This window comes from Physella acuta, unplaced genomic scaffold (assembly GCF_028476545.2).
Source record: "Physella acuta isolate Inbredline_101_S28 unplaced genomic scaffold, ASM2847654v3 ptg000658l, whole genome shotgun sequence".
NCBI classification, from domain to species: Eukaryota; Metazoa; Mollusca; class Gastropoda; family Physidae; genus Physella; species Physella acuta.
In genome coordinates, this window is record NW_026732177.1 from 234,263 (window position 1) to 250,164 (window position 15,902).

General features: G+C 42.7%; 1 protein-coding gene across 1 annotated transcript in view; it reads right to left on the minus strand.

Annotated features, from left to right (window-relative positions):
- Positions 1-4,932: 4,932 nt before the first annotated feature.
- LOC131948691 (2-oxoisovalerate dehydrogenase subunit beta, mitochondrial) overlaps positions 4,933-15,902 on the minus strand; it is a 43,344-nt gene continuing 32,374 nt past the window's right edge. Inside the window, exons 7-9 of the mRNA XM_059310348.1 lie at positions 11,067-11,212; positions 7,006-7,092; positions 4,933-6,119 (exon numbers count right to left, since the gene is read on the minus strand). Of these exons, the coding sequence (XP_059166331.1) occupies positions 5,979-6,119; positions 7,006-7,092; positions 11,067-11,212 (374 nt within the window). The 3' untranslated portion in view covers positions 4,933-5,978. The remainder of the gene's footprint in view (positions 6,120-7,005; positions 7,093-11,066; positions 11,213-15,902) is intronic.

Below are 15,902 nucleotides of genomic sequence, written 5' to 3' on the forward strand. Positions count from 1 at the left end.
CTAATCACCATCACAAAATTACACAGGGGCTAGTTGACGCACGTGTCTAATGCTCACCCAATAAACCCTGTAGCAACCAAAGACTAATAACCATCACAAAATTACACAGGGGCTAGTTGACGCACGTGTCTAATGCTCACCCAATAAACCCTGTAGCAATCAAAGACTAATCACCATCACAAAATTACACAGGGGCTAGTTGACGCACGTGTCTAATGCTCACCCAATAAACCCTGTAGCAATCAGACTAATCACCATCACAAAATTACACAGGGGCTAGTTGACGCACGTGTCTAATGCTCACCCAATAAACCCTGTAGCAATCAGACTAATCACCATCACAAAATTACACAGGGGCTAGTTGACGCACGTGTCTAATGCTCACCCAATAAACCCTGTAGCAATCAGACTAATCACCATCACAAAATTACACAGGGGCTAGTTGACGCACGTGTGTAATGCTCACCCAATAAACCCTGTAGCAATCAGACTAATCACCATCACAAAATTACACAGGGGCTAGTTGACGCACGTGTCTAATGCTCACCCAATAAACCCTGTAGCAATCAGACTAATCACCATCACAAAATTACACAGGGGCTAGTTGACGCACGTGTCTAATGCTCACCCAATAAACCCTGTAGCAATCAGACTAATCACCATCACAAAATTACACAGGGGCTAGTTGACGCACGTGTCTAATGCTCACCCAATAAACCCTGTAGCAATCAAAGACTAATCACCATCACAAAATTACACAGGGGCTAGTTGACGCACGTGTCTAATGCTCACCCAATAAACCCTGTAGCAATCAAAGACTAATCACCATCACAAAATTACACAGGGGCTAGTTGACGCACGTGTCTAATGCTCACCCAATAAACCCTGTAGCAATCAGACTAATCACCATCACAAAATTACACAGGGGCTAGTTGACGCACGTGTCTAATGCTCACCCAATAAACCCTGTAGCAATCAGACTAATCACCATCACAAAATTACACAGTTGACGCACGTGTCTAATGCTCACCCAATAAACCCTGTAGCAATCAAAGACTAATCACCATCACAAAATTACACAGGGGCTAGTTGACGCACGTGTCTAATGCTCACCCAATAAACCCTGTAGCAACCAAAGACTAATCACCATCACAAAATTACACAGGGGCTAGTTGACGCACGTGTCTAATGCTCACCCAATAAACCCTGTAGCAATCAGACTAATCACCATCACAAAATTACACAGAGCTAGTTGACGCACGTGTCTAATGCTCACCCAATAAACCCTGTAGCAATCAGACTAATCACCATCACAAAATTACACAGGGGCTAGTTGACGCACGTGTCTAATGCTCACCCAATAAACCCTGTAGCAATCAGACTAATCACCATCACAAAATTACACAGTTGACGCACGTGTCTAATGCTCACCCAATAAACCCTGTAGCAATCAAAGACTAATCACCATCACAAAATTACACAGGGGCTAGTTGACGCACGTGTCTAATGCTCACCCAATAAACCCTGTAGCAATCAGACTAATCACCATCACAAAATTACACAGGGGCTAGTTGACGCACGTGTCTAATGCTCACCCAATAAACCCTGTAGCAATCAAAGACTAATCACCATCACAAAATTACACAGGGGCTAGTTGACGCACGTGTCTAATGCTCACCCAATAAACCCTGTAGCAATCAGACTAATCACCATCACAAAATTACACAGGGGCTAGTTGACGCACGTGTCTAATGCTCACCCAATAAACCCTGTAGCAATCAAAGACTAATCACCATCACAAAATTACACAGGGGCTAGTTGACGCACGTGTCTAATGCTCACCCAATAAACCCTGTAGCAACCAAAGACTAATCACCATCACAAAATTACACAGGGGCTAGTTGACGCACGTGTCTAATGCTCACCCAATAAACCCTGTAGCAACCAAAGACTAATCACCATCACAAAATTACACAGGGGCTAGTTGACGCACGTGTCTAATGCTCACCCAATAAACCCTGTAGCAACCAAAGACTAATCGCCATCACAAAATTACACAGGGGCTAGTTGACGCACGTGTCTAATGCTCACCCAATAATCCCTGTAGCAACCAAAGACTAATCGCCATCACAAAATTACACAGGGGCTAGTTGACGCACGTGTGTAATGCTCACCCAATAAACCCTGTAGCAACCAAAGACTAATCACCATCACAAAATTACACAGGGGCTAGTTGACGCACGTGTCTAATGCTCACCAAATAAACCCTGTAGCAATCAGACTAATCACCATCACAAAATTACACAGGGGCTAGTTGACGCACGTGTCTAATGCTCACCCAATAAACCCTGTAGCAATCAGACTAATCACCATCACAAAATTACACAGTTGACGCACGTGTCTAATGCTCACCCAATAAACCCTGTAGCAATCAGACTAATCACCATCACAAAATTACACAGGGGCTAGTTGACGCACGTGTCTAATGCTCACCCAATAAACCCTGTAGCAATCAGACTAATCACCATCACAAAATTACACAGGGGCTAGTTGACGCACGTGTCTAATGCTCACCCAATAAACCCTGTAGCAACCAAAGACTAATCACCATCACAAAATTACACAGGGGCTAGTTGACGCACGAGTCTAATGCTCACCCAATAAACCCTGTAGCAATCAAAGACTAATCACCATCACAAAATTACACAGGGGCTAGTTGACGCACGTGTCTAATGCTCACCCAATAAACCCTGTAGCAATCAGACTAATCACCATCACAAAATTACACAGGGGCTAGTTGACGCACGTGTCTAATGCTCACCCAATAAACCCTGTAGCAATCAGACTAATCACCATCACAAAATTACACAGGGGCTAGTTGACGCACGTGTCTAATGCTCACCCAATAAACCCTGTAGCAATCAGACTAATCACCATCACAAAATTACACAGGGGCTAGTTGACGCACGTGTGTAATGCTCACCCAATAAACCCTGTAGCAATCAGACTAATCACCATCACAAAATTACACAGGGGCTAGTTGACGCACGTGTCTAATGCTCACCCAATAAACCCTGTAGCAATCAGACTAATCACCATCACAAAATTACACAGGGGCTAGTTGACGCACGTGTCTAATGCTCACCCAATAAACCCTGTAGCAATCAGACTAATCACCATCACAAAATTACACAGGGGCTAGTTGACGCACGTGTCTAATGCTCACCCAATAAACCCTGTAGCAATCAGACTAATCACCATCACAAAATTACACAGGGGCTAGTTGACGCACGTGTCTAATGCTCACCCAATAAACCCTGTAGCAATCAAAGACTAATCACCATCACAAAATTACACAGGGGCTAGTTGACGCACGTGTCTAATGCTCACCCAATAAACCCTGTAGCAATCAAAGACTAATCACCATCACAAAATTACACAGGGGCTAGTTGACGCACGTGTCTAATGCTCACCCAATAAACCCTGTAGCAATCAGACTAATCACCATCACAAAATTACACAGGGGCTAGTTGACGCACGTGTCTAATGCTCACCCAATAAACCCTGTAGCAATCAGACTAATCACCATCACAAAATTACACAGTTGACGCACGTGTCTAATGCTCACCCAATAAACCCTGTAGCAATCAAAGACTAATCACCATCACAAAATTACACAGGGGCTAGTTGACGCACGTGTCTAATGCTCACCCAATAAACCCTGTAGCAATCAAAGACTAATCACCATCACAAAATTACACAGGGGCTAGTTGACGCACGTGTCTAATGCTCACCCAATAAACCCTGTAGCAATCAGACTAATCACCATCACAAAATTACACAGGGGCTAGTTGACGCACGTGTCTAATGCTCACCCAATAAACCCTGTAGCAATCAAAGACTAATCACCATCACAAAATTACACAGGGGCTAGTTGACGCACGTGTCTAATGCTCACCCAATAAACCCTGTAGCAATCAAAGACTAATCACCATCAGAAAATTACACAGGGGCTAGTTGACGCACGTGTCTAATGCTCACCCAATAAACCCTGTAGCAACCAGACTAATCACCATCACAAAATTACACAGGGGCTAGTTGACGCACGTGTCTAATGCTCACCCAATAAACCCTGTAGCAATCAGACTAATCACCATGATACCATCACAAAATTACACAGTTGACGCACGTGTCTAATGCTCACCCAATAAACCCTGTAGCAATCAAAGACTAATCACCATCACAAAATTACATAGGGGCTAGTTGACGCACGTGTCTAATGCCATCATTTGAGCATTTAATTTAAATTCGAAGCTATTTTTGCTAAGATCTTAACAGTAATGTTAGTAATGTTACTGATCCTAATGCACCATGTTTTTTCCCCTCCCCTTGGGAATATTCTGCCCGTTGTGATCGTCTCTAGTCAGTGAACAAGTTCTCTCTAAGATTAGTTGTCTCGCGACTTCTCTCCCTGCGCCACTCAAAACAGTTTATTTAGGTAAGGCTAATTTCTTCCACTGTAAACTTAGATATCCTTGTGTTGTCATCGGAGACCCAGCCATCTGTAATGTAGTGTCAACGTGTACTAAGTTATACACATGTAGTCCATGACACAACAGGGAACGATTCAGATTGTGTTCTCAATCAACACAAATCAACCAGGTTTAGGTCATTAAACTGATGGTTTTGTCTGCTGTCTAGGTCCTGACTTGACAACGTGAGTACACAAATCAACCAGGTCCTGGCTTGACATGAGTACATACTCACCTGGTTTTAGCCACAGTTGTTATAACCTGCCATATTCACCACCCACCGCTCCCCCCCCCTCCCCAAACCCACCAAGGAGGCTGAATGATGGATGACTGAATGGTGAGTGAATGGCTTGTGAATGGCTAGTGACAGACGATTGAATGATGAACAATGAACACCAAATGACTATGTACATGTTTAATGTTTTAGGTTTGTAAATATTTCTGAATAAGCGAGAATAAAACCTCCATATTTAGTGTTGCAAGTTTGAAAATATTTCTGGATAAGCGAGAATGAGTTCTCAATGTTGAACATAAAACAAGTGACCCTGTTGGATGTGGACAAGCTTTCATCACAGCTGCTATCAGGGGGAGCATCTATCTAGGTCACAACTCTTATGGTCATTCTAGTGCCACTCTGGTCAAGGATGTTGAACATCATGAGTTGTCCAATAGACTTAGTGGGAGGCGATACCACACCAAGTACAATAGTTCTTAGCTTTGTTTATGTAAGGTTTGGTTTACAGGAATAATAACAATAACACAATACCTTCAGTTAGCGACACTACCCTAGCTAGGATAGAGGCGACACTACCCTAGATGGGGTAGAGGCAACACTACCCTATATGGGGTAGAGGCGACACTACCCTAGATGGGGTAGAGTCGACACTACCCTAGATGGGGTAGAGGCGACACTACCCTAGATGGGGTAGAGGCGACACTACCCTAGATGGGGTAGAGGCGACACTACCCTAGATGGGGTAGTGGCGACACTACCCCAGCTGGGGTAGAGGCGACACTACCCATCAAGACGGAGATACAGCAACAAAAGAAATACATAAAATCTGGTATAGAACATTACATCGCACCAAGAGCAGCTGACCCACACAGCTTGGAGTGACCAGGCTTGACCTACAGCCACTGCAGCCATATCTAGCTGCCAGCTGACCACCTAACAAGTAGGTCAACAGCTGACCACCTAACAAGTAGGTCATCAACCACCCAGTACCTCCTCGTGTACAGCCAAATATCTCCTTTACCTCATGCTCTCATATTGAATCTCGCAACTGGGTTTCTATTTACAAACAAAATATCAAGTTGACATTAATTATAATCACACATCAATTTTACAAGACATCCACACGATAAAACCACTGGTTTATACATCACTACCAGGTGAACCAGCCATCAGCGGATCCACTGTCCCAACCAACCAAGTCTGTGCATGAATCAGAAACTAACAAGTTTTTTGATGGCCTCTATACACCTCCACTTGTCCGGCATGTAGAACACCTCGTACACGTGGGGGAAGGGCGTGTCGTAGCCACACACCCGCTCAATGGGCGCCTCCAGGTGGAGGAAACATTCTTGCTGTGGGGAGATACGTGTTACACTCAGCTCAACAATGGTCCCTGTCACAGTTCCCTGTCACAGTTCAAAGTCAGACAGCTCAACAATGTTCCCTGTCACAGTTCAAAGTCAGACAACACAACAATGTTCCCTGTCACAGTTCAAAGTCAGACAAAACAACAATGTTCCCTGTCAATGGTCCCATATAGACACCCGTGTTCCCTGTTAATGGCCCAATTTAGGCACCCATGTTCCCTGCCAATGGTCCCATGTAGACACCCATGTTCCCTGTCAATGGTCCCATATAGACACCCGTGTTCCCTGTTAATGGCCCAATTTAGGCACCCATGTTCCCTGCCAATGGTCCCATGTAGACACCCATGTTCCCTGTCAATGGTCCCATATAGACACCCATGTTCCCTGTCAATGGTCCCATATAGACACCCATGTTCCCTGCCAATGGTCCCATCTAGACCCACGGTCCCTGGCTGATCAAAGCTTTGTATCACGTGATGTCGATGGTGACCGCTAGTTATCAGATAAGTTATCTGGCCGAGTTGGGGAGTGGGGAGAAAGTAGATAACAAATCTCATGTAGGTAATTTAGGTCTCATCAATCTACATGTCACATGTAGGTTTCGTCATTCTACAGGTCACATCAATCTACGGCCATATGTAGGTCTCACCAATCTACACCATTCAACAGGTCACACGTAGGTCTCTCAAATTTACAGGTCACATGTCGGTCTCACTAATCAACAGGTCTCACCATTCTACGGGTGACACGTATGTCTCACCATTCTACGGGTGACATGTATGTCTCACCATTCTACACGACTGACTAGCGCACAAGGGACACCAAGAAACACAACACAGTACCATCTGAAGGAGCCATCAATTGGACTGACCTGAATAGAGGCTGCTAGCTCAGCACCAAACCCCATAGTAATGGGCGCCTCATGGGAAATTAGGACACGCCCTGTTTTCTTCACAGACTGAAACAACAAGCAAACATGATGGGGATTTGTTTGATGTTATACTTTACAAAGATTTCTCTTATGTTATACTTTACATAAACTGTTCTGATGTTATACTTTACATAGATTTGTCTGATGTTATACTTTACATAGATTTGTCTGATGTTATACTTTACAAAGATTTCTCTTATGTTATACTTTACATAAACTGTTCTGATGTTATACTTTACATAGATTGTTCTGATGTTATACTTTACATAAATTGTTCTGATGATATACTTTACATAGATTTGTCTGATGTTATACTTTACATAAATTGTTCTGATGATATACTTTACATAGATTTGTCTGATGCTATTCTTTACATAAATTGTTCTGATGTTATACTTTACATAGATTTGTCTGATGTTATACTTTACATAGATTTGTCTGATGTTATACTTTACATAGATTTGTCTGATGTTATACTTTACATAGATTTGTCTGATGTTATACTTTACATAGATTTGTCTGATGTTATACTTTACATAGATTGTTCTGATGTTATACTTTACATAGATTTGTCTGATGTTATACTTTACATAGATTTGTCTGATGTTATACTTTACATAGATTTGTCTGATGTTATACTTTACATAGATTTGTCTGATGTTATACTTTACATAGATTGTTCTGATGTTATACTTTACATAGATTTGTCTGATGTTATACTTTACATAGATTTGTCTGATGTTATACTTTACATAGATTTGTCTGATGTTATACTTTACATAGATTTGTCTGATGTTATACTTTACATAGATTGTTCTGATGTTATACTTTACATAGATTTGTCTGATGTTATACTTTACATAGATTTGTCTGATGTTATACTTTACATAGATTTGTCTGATGTTATACTTTACATAGATTTGTCTGATGTTATACTTTACATAGATTTGTCTGATGTTATACTTTACATAGATTTGTCTGATGTTATACTTTACATAGATTTGTCTGATGTTATACTTTACATAAATTTGTCTGATGTTATACTTTACATAGATTGTTCTGATGTTATACTTTACATAGATTTGTCTGATGTTATACTTTACATAGATTTGTCTGATGTTATACTTTACATAAATTTGTCAGATGTTATACTTTACATACATTGTTCTGATGTTATACTTTACATAGATTGTTCTGATGTTATACTTTACATAGATTTGTCTGATGTTATACTTTACATAGATTTGTCTGATGTTATACTTTACATAGATTTGTCTGATGTTATACTTTACATAGAATGTTCTGATGTTATACTTTACATAAATTGTTCTGATGTTATACTTTACATAAATTGTTCTGATGTTATACTTTACATAGATTTGTCTGATGTTATACTTTACATAAATTGTTCTGATGATATAATTTACATAGATTTCTCTGATGTTATACTTTACATAGATTTGTCTGATGTTATACTTTACATAAATTGTTCTGATGATATACTTTAAATAGATTTTTCTGATCTTATACTTTACATAGATTTGTCTGATGTTATACTTTACATAGATTTGTCTGATGTTATTCTTTACATAGATTTGTCTGATGTTATACTTTACATAAATTGTTCTGATGTTATACTTTAAATAGATTTTTCTGATGTTATACTTTACATAGATTTGTCTGATGTTATACTTTACATAGATTTGTCTGATGCTATTCTTTACATAAATTGTTCTGATGTTATACTTTAAATAGATTTTTCTGATATTATACGTTACATATTTGTCTGATGTTATACTTTACATAGATTTGTCTGATGCTATTCTTTACATAAATTGTTCTGATGTTATACTTTAAATAGATTTTTCTGATATTATACGTCACATATTTGTCTGATGTTATACTGATATTATAAGAAGGTGACCAGATAATTTATGATACTTTCATTTCTCTAATGTTCTAGAACTACCCACCTGCATTATGTTCTACCAAATGTTCTAGAACTACCCACATGTACTACCAAATGTTCTAGTTCTACCCACCTGTACCACCAAATGTTCTAGTTCTACCCACATGTGCTACCAAATGTTCTAGAACTACCCACCTGTATTACCAAATGTTCTAGAACTACCCACCTGTACTACCAAATGTTTTAGAACTACCCACCTGTACTACCAAATGTTCTAGAACTACCCACCTGTATTACCAAATGTTCTAGAACTACCCACCTGTACTACCAAATGTTCTAGAACTACCCACATGTACTACCAAATGTTCTAGAACTACCCACATGTACTACCAAATGTTCTAGTTCTACCCACCTGTTCTACCAAATGTTCTAGAACTACCCACCTGTGCTACCAAATGTTCTAGAACTACCCACATGTACTACCAAATGTTCTAGAACTACCCACCTGTACTACCAAATGTTCTAGAACTACCCACCTGTACTACCAAATGTTTTAGAACTACCCACCTGTACTACCAAATGTTCTAGAACTACTCACCTGTGCTACCAAATGTTCTAGAACTACCCACCTGTACTACCAAATGTTCTAGTTCTACCCACCTGTTCTACCAAATGTTCTAGAACTACCCACCTGTACTACCAGATGTTCTAGAACTACCCACCTGTACTACCAAATGTTCTAGTTCTACCCACCTGTTCTACCAAATGTTCTAGAACTACCCACGTGTACTACCAAATGTTCTAGAACTACCCACCTGTACTACCAAATGTTCTAGAACTACCCACATGTACTACCAAATGTTCTAGAACTACCCACCTGTTCTACCAAATGTTCTAGAACTACCCACCTGTTCTACCAAATGTTCTAGAACTACCCACAAGTACTACCAAATGTTCTAGAACTACCCACCTGTTCTACCAAATGTTCTAGAACTACCCACAAGTACTACCAAATGTTCTAGAACTACCCACCTGCATTATGTTCCACCAAATGTTCTAGAACTACCCACCTGTACTACCAAATGTTCTAGAACTACCCACCTGTACTACCAAATGTTCTAGTTCTACCCACCTGTACTACCAAATGTTCTAGAACTACCCACATGTACTACCAAATGTTCTAGTTCTACCCACCTGTTCTACCAAATGTTCTAGAACTACCCACCTGTACGACCAAATGTTCTAGAACTACTCACAAGTACGACCAAATGTTCTAGAACTACCCACCTGTACTACCAAATGTTCTAGAACTACCCACCTGTACTACCAAATGTTCTAGAACTACCCACGTGTACTACCAAATGTTCTAGAACTACCCACCTGTACTACCAAATGTTCTAGAACTACCCACATGAACTACCAAATGTTCTAGTTCTACCCACCTGTACTACCAAATGTTCTAGTTCTACCCACCTGTTCTACCAAATGTTCTAGAACTACCCACCTGTACTACCAAATGTTCTAGACCTACCCACCTGTACTACCAAATGTTCTAGAACTACCCACCTGTACTACCATATGTTCTAGAACTACCCACATGTACTACCAAATGTTCTAGAACTACCCACCTGTACTACCAAATGTTCTAGTTCTACCCACCTGTACTACCAAACGTTCTAGAACTACCCACCTGTACTACCATATGTTCTAGAACTACCCACCTGTACTACCATATGTTCTAGTTCTACCCACCTGTACTACCAAATGTTCTAGTTCTACCCACCTGTACTACCAAACGTTCTAGAACTACCCACCTGTTCTACCAAATGTTCTAGAACTACCCACCTGTACTACCATATGTTCTAGAACTACCCACCTGTACTACCATATGTTCTAGAACTACCCACCTGTACTACCAAATGTTCTAGTTCTACCCACCTGTACTACCAAATGTTCTAGAACTACCCACATGTACTACCATATGTTCTAGAACTACCCACCTGTACTACCAAATGTTCTAGAACTACCCACCTGTTCTACCAAATGTTCTAGTTCTACCCACCTGTATACCAAATGTTCTAGAACTACCCACCTGCATTATAGTATCTCTATCCCAGGGTAGAACCGTGCGTAGGTCAATGACCTCACACGAGACGTTGAGTTTTTGCTGCGCCAGCCCCGCCACCTCCTTTAGCACGTGCACCTGGGTGCCCCACCCTATCAAGGTCACGTCTGTGCCTGGAGATAAACAAAATCAGGAACTGTTGGGTGCTAGATCTAGGTCATGTCGGGGTTGGATCAACAAAATCAGGAACTGTTGGGTGCTAGATCTAGGTCATGTCGGGGTTGGATCAACAAAATCAGGAACTGTTGGGAGCTAGATCTAGGTCATGTCGGGGTTGGATCAACAAAATCAGGAACTGTTGGGAGCTAGATCTAGGTCATGTCGGGGTTGGATCAACAAAATCAGGAACTGTTGGGAGCTAGATCTAGGTCATGTCGGGGTTGGATCTAGGTCATGTCGGGGTTGGATCAACAAAATCAGGAACTGTTGGGTGCTAGATCTAGGTCATGTCGGGGTTGGATCAACAAAATCAGGAACTGTTGGGTGCTAGATCTAGGTCATGTCGGGGTTGGATCAACAAAATCTCCACACCCAGCTCAAAACTGGCCCGAATGGCACTCACTGACACTAGCCAATCTGTCACTGACACTAGCCAATCTGTCACTGACACTAGCCCATTTGTCACTGACACTGGCCCATCTGTCACTGACACTAGCCCATCTGTCACTGACACTAGCCAATCTGAAACTACCCTGTCTCTGCGACAGTTTATAGTACAAAGTGACAACAACTGTCTGACCAGCCTACTGTACAACTGTCTGACCAGCCTACTGTACAACTGTCTGACCAACCTACTGTACAACTGTCTGACCAGCCTACTGTACAACTGTCTGACCAGCCTACTGTACAACTGTCTGACCAGCCTACTGTACAACTGTCTGACCAGCCTACTGTACAACTGTCTGACCAGCCTACTGTACAACTGTCTGACCAGCCTACTGTACAACTGTCTGACCAGCCTACTGTACAACTGTCTGACCAGCCTACTGTACAACTGTCTGACCAGCCTACTGTACAACTGTCTGACCAACCTACTGTACAACTGTCTGACCAACCTACTGTACAACTGTCTGACCAGCCTACTGTACAACTGTCTGACCAGCCTACAACTGTCTAACCAGCCTACTGTACAACTGTCTGACCAGCCTACTGTACAACTGTTTGACCTAACCTACTGTACAATATTATGCTCGATTGGCCTGCGTGACGTCAATAGATGTCATAAACACACAGTATTGGTACTTACACGGTTCGTGACGTCATACTGTCTATTTTATGGCCGTTTTTATTATTGACATTTTTTGAGAGGCTTTAGGTACGTTACAACATACAGATCTAACCGTCCATCAACTAGGTACGTCACACCACACAGCAGGTCTAACCGTCCATCAACTAGGTACGTCACACACCACACAGCAGGTCTAACCGTCCATCAACTAGGTACGTCACACACCACACAACAGGTCTAACCGTCCATCAACTAGGTACGTCACACCACACAGCAGGTCTAACCGTCCATCAACTAGGTACGTCACACCACACAGCAGGTCTAACCGTCCATCAACTAGGTACGTCACACCACAGCAGGTCTAACCGTCCATCAACTAGGTACGTCACATCACACAGCAGGTCTAACCGTCCATCAACTAGGTACGTCACACCACAGCAGGTCTAACCGTCCATCAACTAGGTACGCCACACCACACAGGTCTAACCGTCCATCAACTAGGTACGCCACACACCACACAGCAGGTCTAACCGTCCATCAACTAGGTACGTCACACCACAGCAGGTCTAACCGTCCATCAACTAGGTACGTCACACACCACACAGCTGGTCTAACCGTCCATCAGTGGCCATAAGCGGCCAGTGTTGGCCATGAATTAGGTCGGTGTGACTCTGGATAGATGCGTGATGACGAACACATCAACGTCCTGTGTCTTATTGATTCAACAGCTGTCTTGCCATAGGCGAACTAATATTGAGATCAATCATAGGCAGGGGTTAGTTTACAACGTGGGTGTTACTGTTATTTGGGAACTTGTGGGTGCCCCTGTCATTTGGGAACTTGTGGGTGCTCCTGTCATTTGGGAACTTGTGGGTGCTCCTGACATTTGGGAACTTGCGGTGCTCCTGTCATTTGGGAACTTGTGGGTGCTCCTGTCATTTGGGAACTTGTGGGTGCTCCTGTCATTTGGGAACTTGTGGGTGTGGGTGCTCCTGTCATTTGGGAACTTGTGGGTGTGGGTGCTCCTGTCATTTGGGAACTTGTGGGAACTAGGGCCTATGGGGTAGGTTGAGGTTGGAGTCAATTCTGTGCTAAGGTAGATGACGAATTTGGCTCCAAATCTATTTTCTACACGGAGCACAATGGTCTGGGTGTAGGGGTAAGTAGTGGAGTGATGGGGGGAGTGAGTATCAGTATGTGTGTGTGTGTGTGAGAAAGTACTGAATGGGTGTGTGGGAGTGCTGTATGGGTGTGTGTGTGTGAGTACTGTATGTGGGGGTGAGTACTGTATGGGTGTGTGTGTGTGAGTACTGTATGTGGGGGTGAGTACTGTATGGGGGTGTGTGAGTACTGTATGGGGGTGTGTGAGTACTGTATGGGTGTGTGTGCGTCTGGTATGTGTGTGTGAGTAGTGGATGTGGGGGTGAGAACAGTATTTGGGGGTGAGTACTGTATGTGTTTGTGGGTACTGTATGTATGTGTGTGAGTACTGTATGTGGGGGTGAGTACTGTATGGATGTGTGGGTGAGTGCTGGTACAGTTGAAATAAATGCCTCTCCTGAGACAATTCCTGAAGCAGAAAGCTGCAGACGGGGGGGGGGGGGGGTGAAGCAGACAAGTAGACCAAGGTTTAACGGCTGGTCTGGACATGCTCCAAAAGGATCACTCAACAATCTTATTTATACCAGAGTTCTGCTGTACAACAATTCTAAACAAAATGAACTTTAGTTGCCTGTAGTTAGTTGATGGACTACTTTTGCCTGTAGCTAGTTGATGGACTACTTTTGCCTGTACCTACTTGATGGACTACTTTTGCCTGCAGCTAGTCGATGGACTACTTTTGCCTGTATATAACTGATCGCTAGTACTTCCCCATCCTTTGAAGACCTTGTCAAACTAAATCCGGTCAAAAGCCCCTGTCTGGAAAATGGCGACTAGTCCGCATACTTCTGACGTCCCCCATCAGGCAATAAATTACCTCCCTTTCATACAGGCATTACTAGAGCAAGATTTATCGGACTCGAACAACACAGTTTAGGCTAGTAACCAACAGTTTGATCAAGTCACCACGCTAGTAACCAACAGTTTGATCAAGTCACCCAACGCTAGTAACCAACAGTTTGATCAAGTCACCCCACGCTAGTAACCAACAGTTTGATCAAGTCACCCCACGCTAGTAACCAACAGTTTGATCAAGTCACCACACGCTAGTAACCAACAGTTTGATCAAGTCACCACACGCTAGTAACCAACAGTTTGATCAAGTCACCACACGCTAGTAACCAACAGTTTGATCAAGTCACCACACGCTAGTAACCAACAGTTTGATCAAGTCACCACACGCTAGTAACCAACAGTTTGATCAAGTCACCCCACGCTAGTAACCAACAGTTTGATCAAGTCACCACACGCTAGTAACCAACAGTTTGATCAAGTCACCCCACGCTAGTAACCAACAGTTTGATCAAGTCACCCCACGCTAGTAACCAACAGTTTGATCAAGTCACCACACGCTAGTAACCAACAGTTTGACCAAGCCACCACACGTTAGTCACCTGATAAAGTTACCCCACGCTAGTAACCAAGAGCTAACTAGTCGCTGACCTTCAAACACAACCCATGAGGTAACTAGTCACTTACCCGCCAACACAAGAGGTAACTAGTCACTTACCTTCCAACACAACCCATGAGGTAACTAGTCACTTACCCTCCAACACAACCCTAGAGGTAACTAGTCAATTACCTTCCAACACAAGAGGTAACTAGTCACTTACCCTCCAACACAATCCTAGAGGTAACTAGTCAATTACCTTCCAACACAAGAGGTAACTAGTCACTTACCTTCCAACACAACCCATGAGGTAACTAGTCAATTACCTTCCAACACAACCCTAGAGGTAACTAGTCACTTACCTTCCAACACAAGAGGTAACTAGTCACTTACCTTCCAACACAAGAGGTAACTAGTCACTTACCTTCCAACACAACCCATGAGGTAACTAGTCACTTACCTTCCAACACAAGAGGTAACTAGTCACTTACCTTCCAACACAACCTTAGAGGTAACTAGTCACTTACCTTCCAACACAACCCTAGAGGTAACTAGTCACTTATCTTCCAACACAACCTTAGAGGTAACTAGTCACTTACCCTCCAACCCATGAGGTAACTAGTCACTTACCTTCCAACACAACCCATGAGGTAACTAGTCACTTACCCTCCAACCCGTGAGGTAACTAGTCACTTACCCTCCAACCCAGGGGTAACTAGTCACTTACCCTCCAACACTAGAGGTAACTAGTCACTTACCCTCCAACCCATGAGGTAACTAGTCACTTACCCTCCAACCCATGAGGTAACTAGTCACTTACCTTCCAACACAACCCATGAGGTAACTAGTCACTTACCCTCCAACCCGTGAGGTAACTAGTCACTTACCCTCCAACACAACCCTAGAGGTAACTAGTCACTTACCCTCCAACACAAGAGGTAACTAGTCACTTACCTTCCAACCCTAGAGGTAACTAGTCACTTACCCTCCAACACAACCCTAGAGGTAACTAGTCACTTACCTT